The sequence below is a fragment of the Rhineura floridana genome, chromosome 14, assembly GCF_030035675.1.
Source record: "Rhineura floridana isolate rRhiFlo1 chromosome 14, rRhiFlo1.hap2, whole genome shotgun sequence".
NCBI classification, from domain to species: domain Eukaryota; kingdom Metazoa; phylum Chordata; class Lepidosauria; order Squamata; family Rhineuridae; genus Rhineura; species Rhineura floridana.
In genome coordinates this window covers 37,764,024-37,784,225 of record NC_084493.1, presented here as the reverse complement: position 1 = coordinate 37,784,225, position 20,202 = coordinate 37,764,024, and the positions used below count along the sequence as shown (strand labels likewise).

The 20,202-nt window shown below is 43.4% G+C and overlaps 1 protein-coding gene across 2 annotated transcripts in view; it reads right to left on the bottom strand.

The window, feature by feature from the left end:
- Nucleotides 1–19,383, bottom strand: part of SLTM (SAFB like transcription modulator) — a 52,227-nt gene extending 32,844 nt beyond the window's left edge. The window contains exon 1 of one of the 2 annotated variants that reach the window (XM_061595186.1): nt 18,937–19,383. In XM_061595186.1, coding sequence (XP_061451170.1) covers nt 18,937–19,188 — 252 coding nt within the window. In that variant the 5' untranslated portion in view covers nt 19,189–19,383. The remainder of the gene's footprint in view (nt 1–18,936) is intronic. The other variant, XM_061595187.1, reaches the window with a different exon arrangement.
- Nucleotides 19,384–20,202: the final 819 nt, after the last annotated feature.

The window sequence follows — 20,202 nt, the reverse complement described above, 5'->3', positions numbered from 1 at the left end:
ATTGTGAAGCAGGAGCTCCACCCTCCCAGCCCAAGCCTATCGATTTAGAAGGGGCCCTTCTGAGCTGCAGGGGTCCTCGGCCCATGCCTGACCTGACCACTCACTGGCCTGCTTCCAGCTCTACAATAAACTTTTTTTTTAGATGAGGCAACCAGGAACATACAGAGTATTCGAAGTATGATCTCACCATAGATGAGTATAATAGCATATTATTGGCAGTTTAATTTTCAATCCCTTTACCAATGAACCCTAACATGCAAACTGCCTTTTTCACAGCTGCCACAACTGGATCTTCATTAATCTACTCACTGCAACCACAAGATCACTCTTTCTGGTGAGTCACTTATCAGTTCAGACACTGTAAGCAAGGGATGGGGAACCATTTTGACCCACCAGGTCAGATCTTTATCTTCCCCCACCCAATGGGCCAACCTTGACAGGACCACCCATCTATCAATCACCTGACACTTTGGCTTCTTTGAATTGCTAACATTTTGAAGTAGCCCTGCATCTTGTGAAACCTATCCCTGTTGTACAGGTGCAGTCCGGAAGTTATTCTGCAGAGGCTGCCTCTAGTGTTAGGGCTCAGGACTTCATGGCCTCCACGACGACCATGGGGCTGTCTCAAGTTGTCACCAGCCCAACACATAGTGCAGGACACACTCGACTTGGTTTTTGCTCCAGATGGAAGAAGGGGTGGTCTGGAGATAGAGGGGGTGGATGTCACCCCAGATCACTTCCTGGTGAAGTTTACATGTGTAGCTCCAATCCTTCCCTGCAGGGGTGGTGGACAGATTAAGATAGTCCACCCCTGGAGATTAATGGAATCCACTTGATTCCTGAATGCCCTGGGGGAGTTCCCAGTAGATAGAGCAGGTGACCCTGTTGAAGCCCTTGTCACACTATGGAATAGCGAGGAGCGTCGGGCTCTTGACATGATTGCCCCGAGCGCCCTCTCCAGCACTGTAGGGCCAAGTTTGCACCTTGATACACCAGTGAACGAAGGGCAATGAAACAGGCTGGACGACGGCTAGAGCGCAAGTGGCGAAAGACATGCTGTGAGGCTGATCAGGCACGAGTAAAACATCATAACCATGCCTACTGTGTGGCAGTGAAGGCGGCAAAGAAGGCCCACTTCTCTGCCTCCATCGCATCCGCAAGTAGCTGTCTGGTGGAGCTTTTCCGTATTATCAGGGGTCTGTTGACATCAACTCCAGGAAATAGAGTTTTAGATCCTTCGGAGGCCCACTGTGAATTGCTTGCAAACCACTTTGAGGGTAAAGTTGCTTGCCTCCGTAGCAGTCTTGATGCCCCATCCACATCTACTGTAGTCCCCAATGAGGTGTCCAGTGCAAGTCTGCTGTTTCAGTTGATGCGGCCTCATGACATACACATGGTTCTTGCGATGATGCAGCCAGCAATGTGTCCTCTTGACCCTTGCCCTTCTTGGCTTATTAAAGCTTGCCGAGGGGGTCTGACCGAGTGGATCCAGGGGGTAGTCAACATGGTATTGCGGGAGTGAATGGTTCCAGCCACCCTGAAAGAGGTAGTGATCCAACCACTCCTGAAAAAGTGCACCCTGGATCCATTGACTGCGACAATTACCAACCGGTCGCAAATACCCCCTTCTTAGGGAAGGTGACTGAGAGGGTTGTGGCGCAGCAATTCCAAGTGCTCTTGGATGAAACAGATTATCTTGACCCGTTCCAGTCTGGGTGATGGTGATGGGACTGAAACGGCCTTGGTCGCCCAGATGGATGACCTTTATCGTGAGAAGGACAGGGGAGTGTGATCCTGTTACTCTTACTTGATCTCTCAGCAGCTTTTGATACCATAGACCAAGGTATCCTTCTGGACTGACTTGGTGAGATGGGTATCGGAGGCACTGTTTTACAGTGGTTCCGATCCTATCTCCAGGGTCGTTTTCAGAGAACAGCATTAGGTTATTGCCTTTCGGCTCCCTGGCAGTTGTGCTGTGGGGTGCCGCAGGGTACCATCTTGTCCCCCATGCTGTTTAACATCAATATGAAGCCATCAGGAGCGGCCATCAGGAGATTTGGGATGAGGTGTTAGCAGTATGCCAATGATACCCAGCTCTATTTCTCTGTAGCATCTGAATTGGAAGAGGCTGTGCAAGCCCCGGACGACTACCTGGACTCGATGGTGCTGGATGAGGGCCAATAAACTGAGTCTAAATCCTAGCAAGATGGAGACACTGTGGGTTGGTGGTTCCCAAGTTCAGATAATTGGTCAGTTGCCTGGTTTGGATTGGGTCGTACTCCCTCTGAAAGAGCAGGTCCATAGTCTCAGGGTGCTCCTGGATCCATCTTTGTTGCTAGAGGCCCAGGTGACCTCAGTGGCTAGGAGTGCCTTTTACCAGCTTCGGCTGGTAAGACAGCTGCGGCCATTTCTGGACCAGGATAGCCTGCCCACTGTTGTCCATGCACTGGTAGCCTCTAGGCTCAATTACTGTAATGTGCCCTATGTGGGGCTGCCTTTGAGGTTGATCCGGGAGCTGCAGCTGATGCAAATGTGGCAGCAAGACTGCTCACTGGGGCAGGGTATCGCCAACATGTCACCCCGCTGCTGAAAGAATTGCACTGGCTGCCCATTTGCTACAGGGCCAAGTTCAAGGTTCTAGTTTTGGTATACAAAGCCCTATACAGCTTGGGACCAGGATACCTGAAGGACAAAGTCTTATCCCTTATATACCCAGTCGATCACTGCACTGTGCAGGTGAGGGCCTGCTGAAGACACCATCTCACCAGGAGGTCCGTTCACAGCACAACATAGGAAATGGACCTTTAGTGTGGCGGCACCTACCCCGTGGAATTCCCACCCCTTAAATATTAGATAGGCGCCATCTGTTTTTCAGCGCCTATTTAAGACCCTCTTCTTTCAACAAGCTTCTTAAGTTGAGACCTTATCCCAGTCTGCTACTGTGTTGGAATTGCTTTTTAATATGTTTTTAAGCCTTTTTTAAAATAAAAAACAGCAATTTTTTAACCTGTTTTTAAAATATGTCTTCAAAGCTTTTTAAAGTCGTTTTGCTTTAATGTATTTTAGAGTGTGTTTTTATGATGTTTTAAAGTGTTTTTAGTGCTTTTGTTTGCTGCCCTGGACTCCTAGTGGGAGAAAGGATGGTATATAAATCAAATAAATAAATAAATTAAATATTCCTCAATGATAATTTATTAGGGTTAAGTTTCATGGAACTTTGAATGCTTCACAAATTTACCTGCCAGATGTTTGCTTCTAACAGTTGTCTTTTAAAAACTGATTCTTGGTCTTTAGTAGCTGATATTAGTTTCCTGTTGGGATCGGTTTCAGCCTCTTCTCTCTGAGGAGGTGGACAAGGTGCTCTGTACTGTGAAGCCAACCACCTGTCTGGTTGATCCTTGCCCTTCATGGCTCATCATGAGCTGTAAAGAGAGACTGGGCGAGGGGATCAAGGCGGTGGTGAATGCATCCTTGCAAGAGGGTGCAATGCCATCAGGCCTCAAGGAAGCGGTAATAAAGCCCATCTTAAAAAAACCGTCCTTGGATCCCCAAGAGTTAAACAACTTTCGCCCAGTCTCTAATTTACCATTCTTGGGCAAGGTGATTGAGAGGGTGGTGGCTGCGCAGTTACAGACACACTTGGAGGAAACGGATTATTTAGATCCATACCAATCGGGTTTCAGGACTGGTCATGGAACGGAAAAGAGCCTTGGTCGCTCTGGTAGATGATATGAGGAGGGCATTGGACAGGGGTGAATACACCTTCCTTGTCCTCCTTGACCTCTCAGCAGCCTTCGATACCGTTGACCACGGTATCCTTTTAAATCGCCTAGAGGGATTAGGAATAGGAGGCACTGTCTTGCAGTGTTTCCATTCCTATCTCTCGGATAGGCAGCAACGGGTGGCATTGGGAGATGAGGTTTCAGACCCTTGGCCTCTTCATTGTGGAGTGCCACAGGGTTCTATCCTCTCTCCCATGCTATTCAACATCTATGTGAAACCGCTGGGAGCAATCATCAGGAGTTTTGGGTTGCAGTGCCATCAGTACGCAGATGACACTCAGCTCTATCTCTCCTTTAAATCCTCACCGGAGTTGGCTGTGAACACCATGTCCAAGTGCCTGAAATCTGTAAGTGGATGGATGGGAGAGAATAGCCTGAAATTGAACCCCGACAAGACTGAGGTATTACTTGTGGGAGATAAAAGGAAATTAGGAATTACTGACCTGATGCTTGATGGGGTAAGTTTACCCCTGAAGGACCAGGTCCGCAGTCTTGGGGTCATACTTGACTCCCAGCTGTCCATGGAGGCTCAGATTACAGCAGTGAGCCGGGCAGCCTGGTATCAATTACATCTGATACGGAGACTGCGACCCTACCTTCCTGTTCACCTGCTCCCACAGGTGATACATGCCCTGGTCTCCTCTCGCTTAGACTACTGCAATGCGCTCCACGTGGGGTTACCCTTGAAAACGGTCCGGAAATTACAGCTGGTACAGAATGCGGTGGCACGCTTGATTACGCATAGCCGTCGCTGGGATCATATCACCCCAGTATTATTAGATCTTCACTGGTTACCAGTTGTCTACCGGGCCCAATTCAAGGTGTTGGTGATGACCTTTAAAACCCTATACGGTTTCGGCCCAGTATATCTGAAGGAACGCCTCCAGAATCACCGATTGTGCCGCCTGACGAGATCAGCCTCGCAAGACCTTCTCTCGGTCCCACCAGTGAGAACAGCTAGGCTGGTACGGACCAGAGAGAGGGCATTCTCTATTGTGGCCCCCACCCTCTGGAACTCCTTCCCTTTCGATCTCAGACATGCTCCCTCCGTGTCCAGCTATCGCCGAGCCTTGAAGACCTGGCTGTTCAGGCAGGCCTACAAGATTGGGACAGATTAATTTTATGTTATAACTGAATTAACGGATGGTTTTTTAGCTTAAAATTGATTATGTTGATATGTATATGTACTGTGTTTATTCTTGTTGTTCGTCGCCTAGAGTGCCCCTAACCTGGACAGATAGGCAGCTGAAAAATAAAATTTATTATTATTATTATTATTATGATTCACGGTTTATTTATTTATTTATTTTTCTAAACTAACTATAGGCTGAACCAGTTGTACCAGGATAAAAAATAAAGAGAAAAACTGTTCAGTGAATTGTTCATGATTAAGAAACCTTATTCAACGTTGTTTAAAATATTATTATAAATTTAAAATTCTTCCATTGCTTCAAAACGGTGAACTTACTTGTTTCTGCAACTAGAAGGATCAAATCATCTAGCACAAAAATTTTGTAATAACAATCTTAATGCTTTAAAATTCCTGACAATTTATTGACTGGTCAACTGGTCAATTTGTTTTTAACAGGTCAAATGACAAAATCTCAATTTAGAAAACATTATATGGCACACTGCTTATTTAATTGACAACTTTGCCCATGATGTTGTTGTTATGTGCCTTCAAGTCGATTACAACTTATGGCAACCCTATGAATCAGTGACCTCCAGTGGCATCTATTATAAACCACCCTGTTCAGTTCTTCTAATTTCAGTTCTGTGGCTTCCTTTATGGAATCAATCCATCTCTTGTTTGGTCTTCCTCTTTTTCTACTCCCTTCTGTTTTTCCCAGCATTATTGTCTTTTCTTTTTCTTTTTTTTTTTACAATAATTTTTATTCAAATTTTCATAAAACATACAAAACAAAATCATAAAACATTCAAAGACAAAAAACAAAACAAAACAAAAATGATTAAACAAAAAAATAAAATATTGACTTCCCATTTGTCGCAGATCAAATCAGTTGTAGATCTACAATATATAACAATCCTGTCTCTTAAATTATATTATAAAATCACTTTCCTCCAGTAGTTATCTTAATTAATCATCAAATCTCATAAACATTACTTTATTCTTTCCACAAAAAGTCAAAGAGAGGTTTCAATTCTTTAAGAAATATATCTATCAATTTTTCTCCAAATAAACATGTCGATTAATCCATCTCGTTAATAATAATAATCTTATTGTCATAACCATAGTCCAAATAAACATATCGATTAATCCATCTCATCAAAATCTGTTAGGTCCAATAATTTCAATAGCCATTATTCCATTATCCATATTAATTCCATCTTCCATCTTCAATAGTCCTGTTAAGTCCAGTAATTTCAGTGTCCAATCTTCCATTATCAGTATTCCATAATAATCTTGCTGTCATAGCCATAGTCATATAGTAAGAGTCTGATGGGAATTTCCTCTATCCCAAATATTTTCTTGCCATCAATTCTGAATAAGTTGCTGAAATATTGTTGTAAAGTCATATCTGTGTTCTTTTTTACAAAATGCACTGGCTCATCTCTTGAGAGTTTTTCCATTGTCACATGGCTGCAGTTAATTCCATAGATTTTCTCTATATCAAGCTCCATCACGTCATTCCAGTCCAGAAGATTATCCAAGCCATTGATAACTTTATCTCTAATATCTTCATTAATTTCTTCAGAGATAACGTTAAATTCCAAACAGTAGATTTTATTTCTAATATCCATAAACTCCAGATCTTTTTCCAATTCCACATTTGTTCCAATCTCCAGGGCTTGTATCTTCCCTTTATTTTTTCTTTTCTCATCTCTGATCTCATTCTCCTCTCACAGGATCCCCTATTTCTTTAAGCTCCTGCGTCATTTTGCTCAGTTCCATTTTCAGCTCCTTACTGCCCTGTCGCAGGGTTTGTTTCATTATCTCAATCTCATCCATTATTTTCTGAAACATAATTACTTCCAGATTCTCAGCCACTTTCTTGATTGCCATTTTTAAAACCACGAAAACAAAACAAAAATAAAGAAGAACCACTTCTTATTTCAGCAACAATTGGGTTAATATTCCAGGCTTGATGACATCACAGTATAAACAGAGCAGCCTGCCTTATCTCTCTATGTTCAAGAACACAAAACAAATTTAGTTCCCAGCATCAAAACAGTTAGTGGCGTCGTGAAGAAGCAGATTCGTCAAAATAAAATAGACCAAAAAGAGAATAGTCCCAGACAATATAATGTTCCTCGGAATAGAAATCCCTCTTCTGTTTATATCTTTAGAATGCACTTCCAGGACAGCTTTTTGCAATAGAAACAGAGATAAGCTGTTAATTTCGTGAATAACAGAGAAGAGTTATAGCTCACCCAGAAGTTCTTTAAAGCTGATTCATTTGACAAATCTCTTTTTGCTGCAACAATTTAAACCAAGCAAAAAAAGAATAGAAAGAAGGGTGCTTGCCTGTTAGTCCGTTTTCTCTTTGAAGAAAAGATAAACGTATCGCATTAATCAGATAGAGCTTGTTCGGAAGTCCGTCCGGCATTGCTGGCTGGACCTTTTCTCATAAATTAATGAAATCCAGTCCTCCCAACAAAAACAGGCTTTTGAGGTTGATCTCTACGTTTCTCCCTGCCCGGGAGAAATTTCATCAGTCAAAAAAAAAAATGTTCTGACTGATTTATATCTGAATAAGCTTCTTTTGAGGCGGGAGCCCGTCTCAAAAGCAGGCACAAGCGAAGTCACCCTTCCCGGAAGTCAGCATTATTGTCTTTTCTAGTGAATCATGTCTTCTCATTATGTGTCCAAAGTATGATAACCTCAGTTTCATCATTTGAGCTTCAAGTGATAGTTCTGGTTTAATTTGTTGTAACACCCAATTATTTGTCTTTTTTGCGGTCCATGGTATGTGCAAAGCTCTCCTCCAACACCACATTTCAAATGAGTTGATTTTTCTCTTATCTGCTTTTTTCACTGTCCAACTTTCACATCCATACATAGAGATCAGGAATACCATGGTCTGAATGATCCTGACTTTGGTGTTCAGTGATACATCTTTGCATTTGAGGACCTTTTCTAGTTCCCTTATAGCTGCCCTCCCCAGTCCTAGCCTTCTTCTGATTTCTTCACTCTTGTCTCCATTTTGGTTAATGACTGTGCCAAGGTATTGATAATCCTAGACTTCAGTATCCTCATTGTTAACTTTAAAGTTACGTAAATCTTCTGTTGTCATTACTTTAGTCTTCTTGATGTTCAGCTGTAGTCCTGCTTTTGTGCTTTCCTCTTTAACTTTCATCAGCATTCATTTCAAATTATTATAGGTTTCTGCTAAGAGTATGGTATTGTCTGTATATCTTTAATTACTGATATTTCTCCCTCCAATTTTCACACCTCCTTCATCTTAGTCCAATCCCGCTTTCTGTATATGTTCTGCGTATAGGTTAAACAAATAGGGTAATAAAATACACCCGTCTCACACCCTTTCCAACTGGGAACCAATCAGTTTCTCCATATTCTGTCCTTACAGTAGCCTCTTGTCCATTGTATAGGTTGTGCATCAGGGCGATCAGATGCTGTGGCACACCCATTTCTTTTAAAGCATTCCATAGTTTTTCATGATCTACACAGTCAAATGCCTTGCTGTAATCTATAAAGCACAGGATGATTTCCTTCTGAAATTTCTTGGTCTGTTCCATTATCCAACGTATGTTTGCGATATGATCTCTGGTGCTTCTTCCCATTCTAAATCCATCTTGGACGTCTGGCATTTCTCGCTCCATATATGGTAAGAGCCTTTGTTGTAGAATCTTGAGCATTACTTTACTTGCATGGGATATTAAGGCAATAGTTCGATAATTACTGCATTCCCTGGGATCCCCTTTCTTTGGAATTGGGATGTATATGGAACGCTTCCTGTCTGTGGGCCATTGCTTAGTTTTCCATATTTGTTGACAAATTTTTGTCAAAATTTGGACAGATTCAGTCTAAGTAGCTTGTAGTAACTCTATTGGTATGCCGCCTGTTCCTGGTGATTTATTTCTTCTTTATATTCTTCTTTGTATCACTCGCTTTGACCTTGCGTTATAGCTCCTAATTGCTTTTGCTGCATAACTTCACACTTAAAGCAACCCCTTTCTTCTTAATTTCTCATTTCCTGCATCAAATATTTTGAAGTTGCCTGATTGAAAACGTCCCATTTCCATCCATTTTAATTCACTCACACCAAGTATTGTAATGTTGATGCATTCCATTTCTTGCTTGACAATTTCTAATTTTCCCTGGTTCATGCTTCGCACATTCCATGTTTCTTGTGTACATCATACAACCCCGGACTCTCCTTTCGCATCTGTGCGTATCAGCCTCTGGGCTTCCTTTTGGCTTTGACCTGGTTGCATCATTAGTCACAGCACTACTCATGCTTGTCCCTTGTTCTTCCCCAGTAGTTCAATGAGTGCCATCTGACCTGGGGGTCTCATCTTCCAGCACTATCCTGTTTTGCATTTTGTATAATATATTCATAGGGTTTTCATGGTAAGAGGTGGTTTACCATTGCTTTCCTCTGAGTTTGGATGCATCATAATCCCGTAAGGGGGTTTGAGAGTGTCCAAGAAGCTAACAGCAATGCCATCAGAAGTCTAGAGCAAGAGGCTACACACTCCTAGGACGGCCACCCATAATGTCTATCTCTGCATAATATCTTTGTTTAGAGACAACTACAGTCCATATATTTCCAGGGACAAGGTTTCAAATGAAAAAGAAATGTATGTGTAGTAAATATTCATTATTTGAAAACTGAACAGACTTGCAGAGCTCAGATGACTGATGAGCTTAAGAGGGAAGAAAGAGGGATGTGCTGGACAGTGTCTCCTGAAGTGCCTGGCACCCTGTATTGAGTCCAGAACAATATAGTACATGACATGTTGCACCATATTTATAATGACTGGGCTAAAAAAATCCCCCCAATGGTTCTGTAACACAACGTATATGATAGAGTATCAGCCGTGAACTGGTGGGTCATTACAAAAAATCTTTTAACTTTCAAGAACTCATGCTTCAGATTTGCTTTTTTTGTCTCCCTTCCAATATTCTTCTCTTTTTGTGTCATTTCTTTTCAATTGTGAGCCTGAGCACAATTAGTTACTAGTTCATAAAATCAGAGTTGGAAGGGGCCTGTAAGGCCATCAAGTCCAACCCCCTGCTCAATGCAGGAATCCAAATTAAAGCATCCCCTGCAGGTGGCTGTCCAGCTACCTCTTGAGTGCCTCCAGTGTTGGAGACCCACTACCTCTCTAGGTCATTGGTCCCATTGTCATACCACTCTCACAGTTAGGAAGTTTCTCAGTTGAAATCTGGCTTCCTGTAAATTGAGCCCATTATTCCGTGCCCTGCACTCTAGGACAATCGAGAAGAGATCCTGGCCCTCCTCTGTATGACAACCTTTCAAGAACTTGAAGAGTGCTACTATGTCTCCCTTAATCTTCTCTTCTCAAGGTTAAACTTGCCCAGTTCTTTCAGTCTCTCCTCATAGGACTTTGTTTCCAGTCCCCTGATCATCCTTGTTTCCCTCCTCTGAACTTGTTCATTTGTGGGCATCCTTCTTGAAGTGCGGTGTCCAGAACTGGACATAGTACTCAAGATGAGACCTAACCAGTGCTGAGTAGAGGGGAACCAATACTTCGCGCGATTTGGAAACTGTACTTCTGTTGATGCAGCCTAAAATAGCATTTGCCTTTTTTTGCAACCACATCACACTGTTAATTGATTGAGTTTCAGTGTTTCAAAATATCATACAGAATGAAATTACAATGTACCATTTGTAATTCAGTAATATGAGAGCATTGATCAGGGGTCTGATTACTTTTGCAAGGCACTGTATTATGCCCACAGCATTCCCAGTCAGCTAGGTAGGTTACCCAATCAAAAAATGAGATAGGATTAGTTTGGCAGGATTTTTTTCTTGAAAAATCCATGTTGGCTTCTAGTAATCACTGCATTGTTTTCAAGGTGCTTCCAGACTGACCACTTTATAATCTGCTCTGGAATTTTCCCAGGGATTAATGTCACGCTGACTGGTCTGTAGTTCCCAGGTTCCTCCTTTTTGCCCTTTTTGAAGATAGGGACAACATTAGCCCTCCTCCAGTCATCTAGCACTACACCCATCCTCCACAATTTCACAAAGATAATAGACAGTGGTTCCAAGAGTTCTTCAGCCAGTTCCTTCAATACTCTAGGATGCATCAGGGCCTGAAGATCAGAACTCATTCAAAGTGATTAGCTATTCTTTAACCATTTGTCTATCAATCTCAAACTGCAATCCTGCCCCTTCAACTTCGCGTTTCTCAGGAGGGTCATACCCCCTCTTTCAGGAGAAGACTGAGCCAAAGTAGGAGTTGAGCACTTCTGCCTTTTCTTTGTCATCCGTTATCATTTTGCCATCCTCATTGGATGTACCTGAAGACAGCTTTTTTGTTGCTTTTGGCATCTCTCACTAACCTCAGCTCATTCTCAGCTTTAGCCTTCCTGACGCCATCCCTACAATTCCGTGCTCCCTGTCTGTACTCTTCCTTTGTGGTCTGACCTTCCTTCCACTTCCTGTATGTGTCCACCTCTAAGCTTTTTGTGAAGCCACATTGGCTTCTTCTGCTGTTTTCCTCCTTTTTTTCTTGACAGAATTGCTTGCCACTGAGCTTTCAGAATTTCCCTTTTAAGAAACTCCCACCTATCTTGGACTCCTTTTCTCATTAGGGTCACTTGCCACGGAACCTTACTTACCATTGTTGTGAGTTTATTAAAATCGGCTTCCCTGAAGTCCAGGGCATGCATATGGCTACTCTCAGCTTTTACTTCCTTTAAAATCAAGAACTCTAGTATAGCATGCTCACTTTCCCCCAGAGTTCCTGTAACTGCCTCTTCATCTACCAAGTCATATCTGTTGGTTAGAATCAAGTCAAGGATAGCTGATCCTCCAGTTGCCTCCTCCACTTTCTGTAGGAGAAAGTTATTTCCAACACAATCAGGAATTTCTTGGAGGGGCTGTGTTTGGCAGAATTTGTCCCAATAAATATCGGGGTAATTGAAGTCCCCCATTACTACTACAGTTCCCAGCTCCTTATTGGCACCAAAGTTCAAAACAGAGGTTAATCAGTATTTTTTTAAAAATAACATTCATATGCCTCTATGGTGCAAAATATGTTTTGGCCTACCTGTATCACACAGCATTGACCATCCTCCTGGACAGACTCAGTAGGATGGATATCAGGGGCACTATATTACAGTGGTTCCATTCTTATCTACAGGGCCATGTTCAGAGAGTAGCACTGGGTGAGTACTCCTTGGCCCCTTGGCACTTGTGCTATGGGGTTCCGCAGGTGCTAACCTTTCCCCGGTGTTATTTAACATGCATGTGAAGCCACTGGGAGCAGTCATTAGGAGCTGTGGAGCAAGATGTCATGAGTGCCTCACACATTTCTCTATAATATCTTAATCAGAAGAGGCTGTGAAAGCTCTGGATCGGAATCTGAATGCACTGGCAGACTCCTAAATCCTAGGAAGGCAGAGGCTCTTTGGGTGGGTTGTTTCTGTGTCCAGGAGACAGGAAAGTTCTGGATGGGGTCACACTCTCTCTGAAGGAGCAGGTGTATAGCTCGCAGGTATTCCTGGATACATCTCTGTCACTAGAGGCTCAAGTGTCCTCTGTGGCTAGGAGAGCCTTCTACCAGCTTTGTCCGGTTCACTAGCTACAGATGTTCCCAAACAGGGGTAGCATAACCCCTGTTGTCCAAGTGTTGGTAACCCCAAGGCGGAATTATAACAATACAGTCTATGTAGGGATGCCCTTGGGACTAGTTCAGAAGCTCCAACTGGTGCAGAAAGTGGCAGCCAGACTAACAGGGCACACGGCCAACAACATGTGACACCTTTGATAAAACATCTGCACTGGCTACCCATCCACTACAGAGCCAGGCTCAAGGTCCTTGTATTCATTTATGAAGTCTTGGACCTTAGGAACCACCTAAACCTTATATCCCAGCTCGATCACTGAGATAATCTGGTGGAACAACATTGGTCATCCCCCACGCTGGCGATGCTCTTCTGACAACAACAAGAAACTGAGCCTTTGTTGTCACTGGCTCAGTCTGTGGAGTGTCAGCAGGCACCTTCTATTCTGATTTTTAAACACCTGCTGACAAGTTTTCTACATCACCAGGCTTACGCAGGCAATTGAGACAATATCTTTCTGACGCAGTTAAATAACTGATTTCTGATTTTAAATTTTTATCTGGTTTTATTCTGTGTTTATATATGTTGTAATGTAAACCACTCTGTGAGGTCCACCTGAGAAGAGGTATATAAATACCTTAAATAAATAAGGAAATCGGGTTGTGTGGCCCACATTATGCATTTCATACATAACGTATTACAAATGCATTTAGTAGTTGTGCAACATGATTTAAGTATGTAAATGTCACATAAACTATTGAATGTACAAATGGTAAAAAAAGGGAGGTCGCTGGATGAAAAGATCAGAACCACTAAAGTCTTTTACTAAAAGTTGTGCAACTCAAACTCTGAAGATGAACCACAAGTAATGCCGCATTACAGTACTAACTTTAAATGTACTGTACTTATAGCTTAGCTGCATTGTTAAAGAATTAAATGTAATAATTACAAGGGGGTTAAACCATATGCTTAATGCAGAAGCTGTAAAAAGTTTGCCAGCCTCTAAACCTTCCGTCTCTGGCTACAGTACATTAGTTCAATTTCGGCAATGTATTCAAACTGAACTTGTTTTCAGGTTCATTTCTTTAATGCTTTAAACATGGGATACCCAGGTTTTTAACAGGGCAGTAAAACAGAAGCAATTGTCTGGCAAATGCCAACCTCACTTGTAACTGCACCGCCAACCTAACAGAAGATAAATCTCTTATTTTGAAATGTAAGAGGACCAGTCTAGGAAAAGTGACCAGATTTTGCCTGTTTGTCTTGATTTAGTTCAAACACACACTTTACCCTGAACACCTCGGCCGAGATACTCAAATCTCTTCACTCCAAACACCTAAAACTTTTCTAAACAATAATGGAAGAAAGCCCATACACAGCACCCTTCACAACAGGCCCTTACAAGAAAAGGCCCACACACCATGTGTGTGTACTGCCTTCAAGTCGATTCCGACATATGGCGACCGTATCAATAGGGTTTTCATGAGGCTGAGAGGCAGTGACTGGCCCAAGGTCACCCAGTGCGCTTCATGGCTGTGTGGGAATTTGAACCCTGGTCTCCCAGGTCGTACTCCAACACCTTAACCACTACACCAAAGCACTGAAATTCAGGGAATTTTAACTCTGTTAAGTCCAAGCAAATCTGCTAAGTAGATTGGCTTATACAATTTATCTTCGGTGGAAAACAGGACACCTTAACCAAATGCAGTTATGAACCACAAGCGTAGGCTTGTCCAGTTACTTCAGCTTGAGAAACACTGTAAAGTTTTATGCAGTGTTCACATGCAAGAGTGAAAGCTAGGAAGAAATAATACCATAGAGTTTGAAAAAGGAGCAACACCCCAAATAGGAAGCTGCTTTATACTAAGTCAGCCTACTGGTCCATCTAGTCTAGTATTGTCCCCTTCGACAGGCAACAGGTCGCCAGGAACTCAGGCAGAGAGAGGTCTTTCACCATCAAGTGTGACCCAATATCCTCTTAAGCTGGAGATCCAATCTGGGACTTTCACCAAATTAAGCATTGTGCTCTGCCACTGATACTACAATCACCTCCCCTAAAACTGATTGTTGCTATGACTATGAGAAGAGATGGGTACCATGACACCTATTTGCACAACAGAAAGCTGGGCCATAATGCACTCTGAAATGCACTCAATGTTTTGGTTACTTTCATGTTCCTTTTGGAACAACACTTCATACTATACTCCTTAAGCATGCTCGAATATACAAGACAGGCACACTGAATTGTACAACTTTTGAGGAAAATGCAAGACACCACTCACAATCACATGAATAACGGAACAAAGATTATTGGACCATACATATATATGCAAAGATAATTAAGCAATCCTCACCACTGTTAAGAAAATTAAAACATTTAATTGAACACACCTGCAGCTGATGTGTAGTAAAGTATTTTTGAGGAATCAGACAGCCAACTTTTACCCTGCTATAGTGTGACAATCTGTACAGATTTGACAACAGGCTTATGAGAGGTTCCTGGAGCGGGGTAACCTGGCTTGAAGCAATCCAAGCTCCAACAACCACATGTTTTGACTATGAGCAGTAAGTGGGGCTACCCTTGAAAACAGTCCAGAAGCTGCAGCTGGTTGCAGAATACCATTGCAAGGCTGTTTAGCAGGCCAGCAAGATGGGATCCCATGTCACCAATCCTTAAAGTACTGCACTATCTGCCTGTGAACTACCAGGCCCAATTTAAGTTGTTGGTACTAGTGTACAAAGCCCTGATCACCTTCCCCCCCCCCAAAACTACTTACAGGAACGCCTTTTCCCATAACTGCTGGCCCATGCTTTGAGCTCAGCAGCAAAGGCTCTGCTCATCATCCCATGAACATGCATGGTCTGCAGTGTGGTTAACACAAGGCACAGCCTTCTTAGTGGCAGCTTCCTATCTGTGGAATTTCCTTCCCAGGGAAGTTCGGCTGTCAGTGTTTAACTGTCGAATGAAAACACATGGCTTCCTCCCAGAACATAACTGGAATTGGAGTTCCAACAGTATGAGTATTATGGTCTGCAACATTAGGTGGTTTTTTGTGTCACTTATGTAGGTTTAGTATTTTAACTGATTTGTTATGGTTGAATTTTATTACGCTGAAAACCACCTTATAATGCCCTTCCTCCTATAAGAGGAAGGGTACTATAGAGTGATGATGATGATGATGATAATAATAATGGCACAGCATGGCAAGTTTCCAGTTAATAAATGCTTATGTGTCCACCTTAGCTGAGCTTAAATCCCAGTTTTTCAGTTTCAACTGGAGAACAACTTAATATAAGGTTATAATCCTAAGCATGGGTACATAAATATTTGGAAGGCTACAGGTACCCACACCCCTACCCTAGAAAATGGTCTAATTTAGCATATTTTACTTGCATTTAGTAAACAATAACTCTGAAACTGCCAAACTTGCCTAATATTTATTTGCAACTGGCAACAATTCATTGTTACCAATTAACATGAAAAAGAATCTTTTCCACAGAAAAATGAAGCACTAGAAATAATCCCTTTTGGAAAATATTCCACCCACATCACTTCTGAATAAACATAAACAAGATTTTATAAACGCATACAGCTGACTGACTGTTCTGAGAAACTATTATGCCTGGATATAACAGACCCAGAGACAGCCCAAACACTGTCATGGATGGAGGGTAAGTCCTTACTTCATGGAACAGTCAGGAATGTTGTTAGTACCAAAGGATACACCAGCATTCCCTGCAATCAAAACAAGAAGTGCAAGCATACCTGTGTCATTAGACACCTGCGCCCAGTGAGAGAGCTGAATGTAGTACTTTAAATAGTTGCAGTTCTGAGCAGACAATGGAAAGCAGAGGACATGCATAGGAGGGGAAAGAAGGACTGGACCTGGCTACCTGACACATCTGATTTGGTCTTCTAACAGCAATTTACTCATGTGGAGCTTGCATGCAAGACAGGACCTGTGTGCAAAGGTAAGAGGTGCATCTTGCCACTGAGCTTCAGTTCACTTCTGTCACATGTTGATTGATTGTACCATCCAGATGGCGTACATCTATACAAGAGCTTTTTCTGTGGTGGTGCCGTGATTGTGGCATGCCCTGTGCTCCAAGATATGTCTTGTGCTGTGTTTTTGTTGCTAGCTGTAAACTGATTAATTTGTATTGCATTTGTTAGAAAGGAGGATTATTTATCTTAATTTAACTGGTGTTTTACTACTACTTAGGATTAAACAGTTCATTTGAAATTTTAATTTGTTTTGCTGTATCCCATCCCGGACTGATCATCAACGAAGGGTAGGTTAAAAATGTTCTTAAATAAACACTGTCTACAGGTCTACCCTTGCTCTATGTCCCTGGACAAAAGAATTGAGACTGGGGAACTATGACATTAACAAATTGAGTAATATTTGTTGTGAAGAAATGGGGGTGCTACAGGGTACACTGCAGCCTGCAAATTAAAAGTTTGACAAGTCCACTTAACAGCAATCATGGTTAGCAGCACTTTCACTACATTCACTCGAAATACCAAAACCATCATGAAGCAAGGTAACTGGTTTATGGATTTCAGTGCAAACTTGTTTTCTTAAGTATGTCAAGGGTTGTAGCCATAAGCTAATTATTTACAAAGCACTTAAAATTTCTAAGTGCTATATGAACACTGAGCCACTGTAGGCCTTTTAAACCCTAATTTATTAACATAATTTTACTCTTTTATTTATTTCAAATATTTCTTAACAGCCATTCATCAAAAGATTCCAGAGTGGTGTACAAAACATGAATGAATTTCACATCATAAAAATACAATTTAAAACCATCAAAAAATGAAATAAAATGCAACAAATAAAAACAGAATCACACATTTTAAAAAAATCTATAATCTAAAATGCCTGGGCAAATAGAAAGATCATCACCTGGTGTTAAAGCTGGCATCAAGTGTACTTCCATAGGAAAGGCATTCCAAATTTGGGACACTGCCACAGGAAAAAAAACACCTGTCCCATTTGTAAAAGGGTAGTGTACTTCATTTGTAGAAGGATAATGTATCTCTACTAAAAAGCGTACCTGGAGCCGGGCCCCTCCAAAAGTTCTTAAGACATGGGTAGGCTAGTTTGAGAAAAAGTGCTACTTCAGGAATTTGGGTGGCGAACTAGTCTTAGAAGCAAATGGGCAGTCAATGTAGATCTTTCAAAATAAGTATCACCTGAATTATTCTGACTGTACTGGTTAAATTCTAGCAGCCAAGTTACTGAAACTTTAAGGGGAGCCCCAGTCAGGAGGTCTGAAACACTGTGGCCAGGATATCCCTGTTCAGCCATCAAAGGAAGTGAAGCTGGAAGAAGGCACTCTGGGCTCCTGAGGCCACCTGAGTGAGAAAAAAGGATCAAGGAATCCTCCCCCCCCCCAGGTGCACACCTAATATTTTACAGGGAGCGCAACCCTATTCAGAACAGGACCCTGTCCTTTAAGACAGCTTCACAAAGCCTAAACATTCACTTAGTGTCGATCCAGACATATATGATTACCCTCAGCAGCCAATGTGGAGTAACGGTTTGACAGGCCGAGCTAAACAAGTTCAAATCCCCACTCAGCCATGAAGCTCCCCAGACAACATTGGGCCAGTCTCTTACTGTCAGCCTAATCTACCTCACGGGGTGTTGTGAGAACGAAATGTGCATGTGTGGTGAGAGAGACATAACCACCATGCAGTCTGTCCTGAGGATCTTGGAAGGTAAACTATTAACGTACGTCACCATGAAAAATGCTAAAATGCAAGGGAGAAGGCTGAGCTCAGGCTCAACTCCACGGGGCTCCTTCCCCCTCACTACGGAGATCAACAGGCCTTGGCTGGGTTGGGCCCTGTGCGGTTTCCTTTCCCCCCGATTAATTTCACTTGTTTGACCAGTTGCACTTAAAGGCTCCTCTTCATCACAACCGGTCCCAAAGCAGGGTACAGGTCCAGCACAGGTGTAAAACAATCAGCATACCAAGCAAACTCTACAGCGTTAAAAACTTAAAATGAAAGTTTGAAAATGCCTACGTAACCTTCAATAAATACTTATTAACATTCCCCCCTAAAAAAAAACCCGCCTGGGAAAACAGAGATATCTTTGCTGGGCCCAGGAAAACCTTCCTTATTTCTTTGCACTCCGCCTGCCGCGCTTCTTCGCAGGAAGGCGGTTAAGAGGAAAGACCCGCGGGGGAGAGGAGGAGGCGGCGGCGGCCTCCGAAGAGGGCGGCGGCGCCCGGGCGGGAGCGGGAGGCGGCCTTGGAAAGGCAGGTAGCCGCAAGGGAGAGGAAAAGGCCGAGAACGCGGGGCGGGCGTGACTGCGGCCCTCAAGAGGCATCTCTCTCTCCCTCCCCGTCCGAGGCTTTGCTTCGGGCGGGCCCGCGGCCTACGCCGCTACTCCTGACCTGCTTGAGGCGGGCGATGAGGACGGTCTTGACGCCGGCCACGTCCAGGTTGCGGCGCTTCAGCTCGGACTTGAGGTCGATGACGCGCAGCTCCATGATCTTCTTGCTCTCCGTCGGCACCGGGTTGAGGCCCGGGGTGCCGGCGGCCGAGGAGGCGTTGGCGGCGACGGCGGCAGAAGAAGAAGAGGAGGAGGAAGACGACGACGACGACGACGACGAGGAAGAGGCGAAGGAGGTGGCGGCGGCGGCCATTTTGAGGCTCCTTCTGCAGCTCGCACAATACGGCGCCCCTCCCCCCCGACAACCTCCAGGCTGGCCCGCGCGCGCCGGCCTCTCTCCTACTCCTCCCTATTGGCGCCCCACGGCAGGAAGGACCCGGATGCAGGCGACTGCTCCGAGGCTGCGCAGCAGGCAGTATGATTGGCAAGGACTCGCGCGGGCGGAGCGCATGCGTATAAGGAAGGAGCCGTTTCGGTCCGCCTCTTTTCAAACCCTTCTAGGCTGCCGATTGGCTTGCTGGTTTATTGGAAGGCGGGAGCTTGAAGGGCAGTGGGGGGGACGAATATGCGTATTACGGGAAGCAGGGCTTATTGCTGGGATGCGGAACGTTTGGGCCTTCAAATGCCGTTGGACTATAGCTCCCATCAGCACCAGCGGGCATGCGCAATGATCATGGATGATGGGAATTGTAGTCCTACGACATGCAGAGAACCGCTGACTCCCCACTCAGGCCTTGTTCCATCAGGCGCATCCTGTCCCTAAACTGTTGTCGTTCCAGTCGGCGTTAACTACTATTTAGCTTTAAGAATTGGCTCCTGGGTTTGCTTTTGTCCTCTTCCCGTTTGAGTCTTGTCTTTTAGATTATAAGGCAAAGAAAATCAATTTATTCATTTAACCAATTGTATGTAAGCCACATTGGGAGCCTTTGTGGCTGAAGAGAAAATAAATAATCTGTGTACTGCGTGAAATATATCTATTACAGCAAAGATGGGCAGGCCTATGGGATTTTGTGGGATCTATGAAAACCCTATTCATAGGGTCGCCATAAGTCGGGACTGACTTGAAGGCAGTCCATATCCTATATCTTGTTTTTTCCAAGAACCTCGAGATCCACTAACCAGAAGCTGGTGCAGAAGACGTACATTTATCATTAAAGAACTCTGGGCCCAGGAATATTTCTGAGTAGCAGAACTGAATCCCCCTTTAGGATGCACACCTTAACGTGGTGAGGGGGTTTGAGAGTGTTGAAGAAGCTGAGAGCAATGC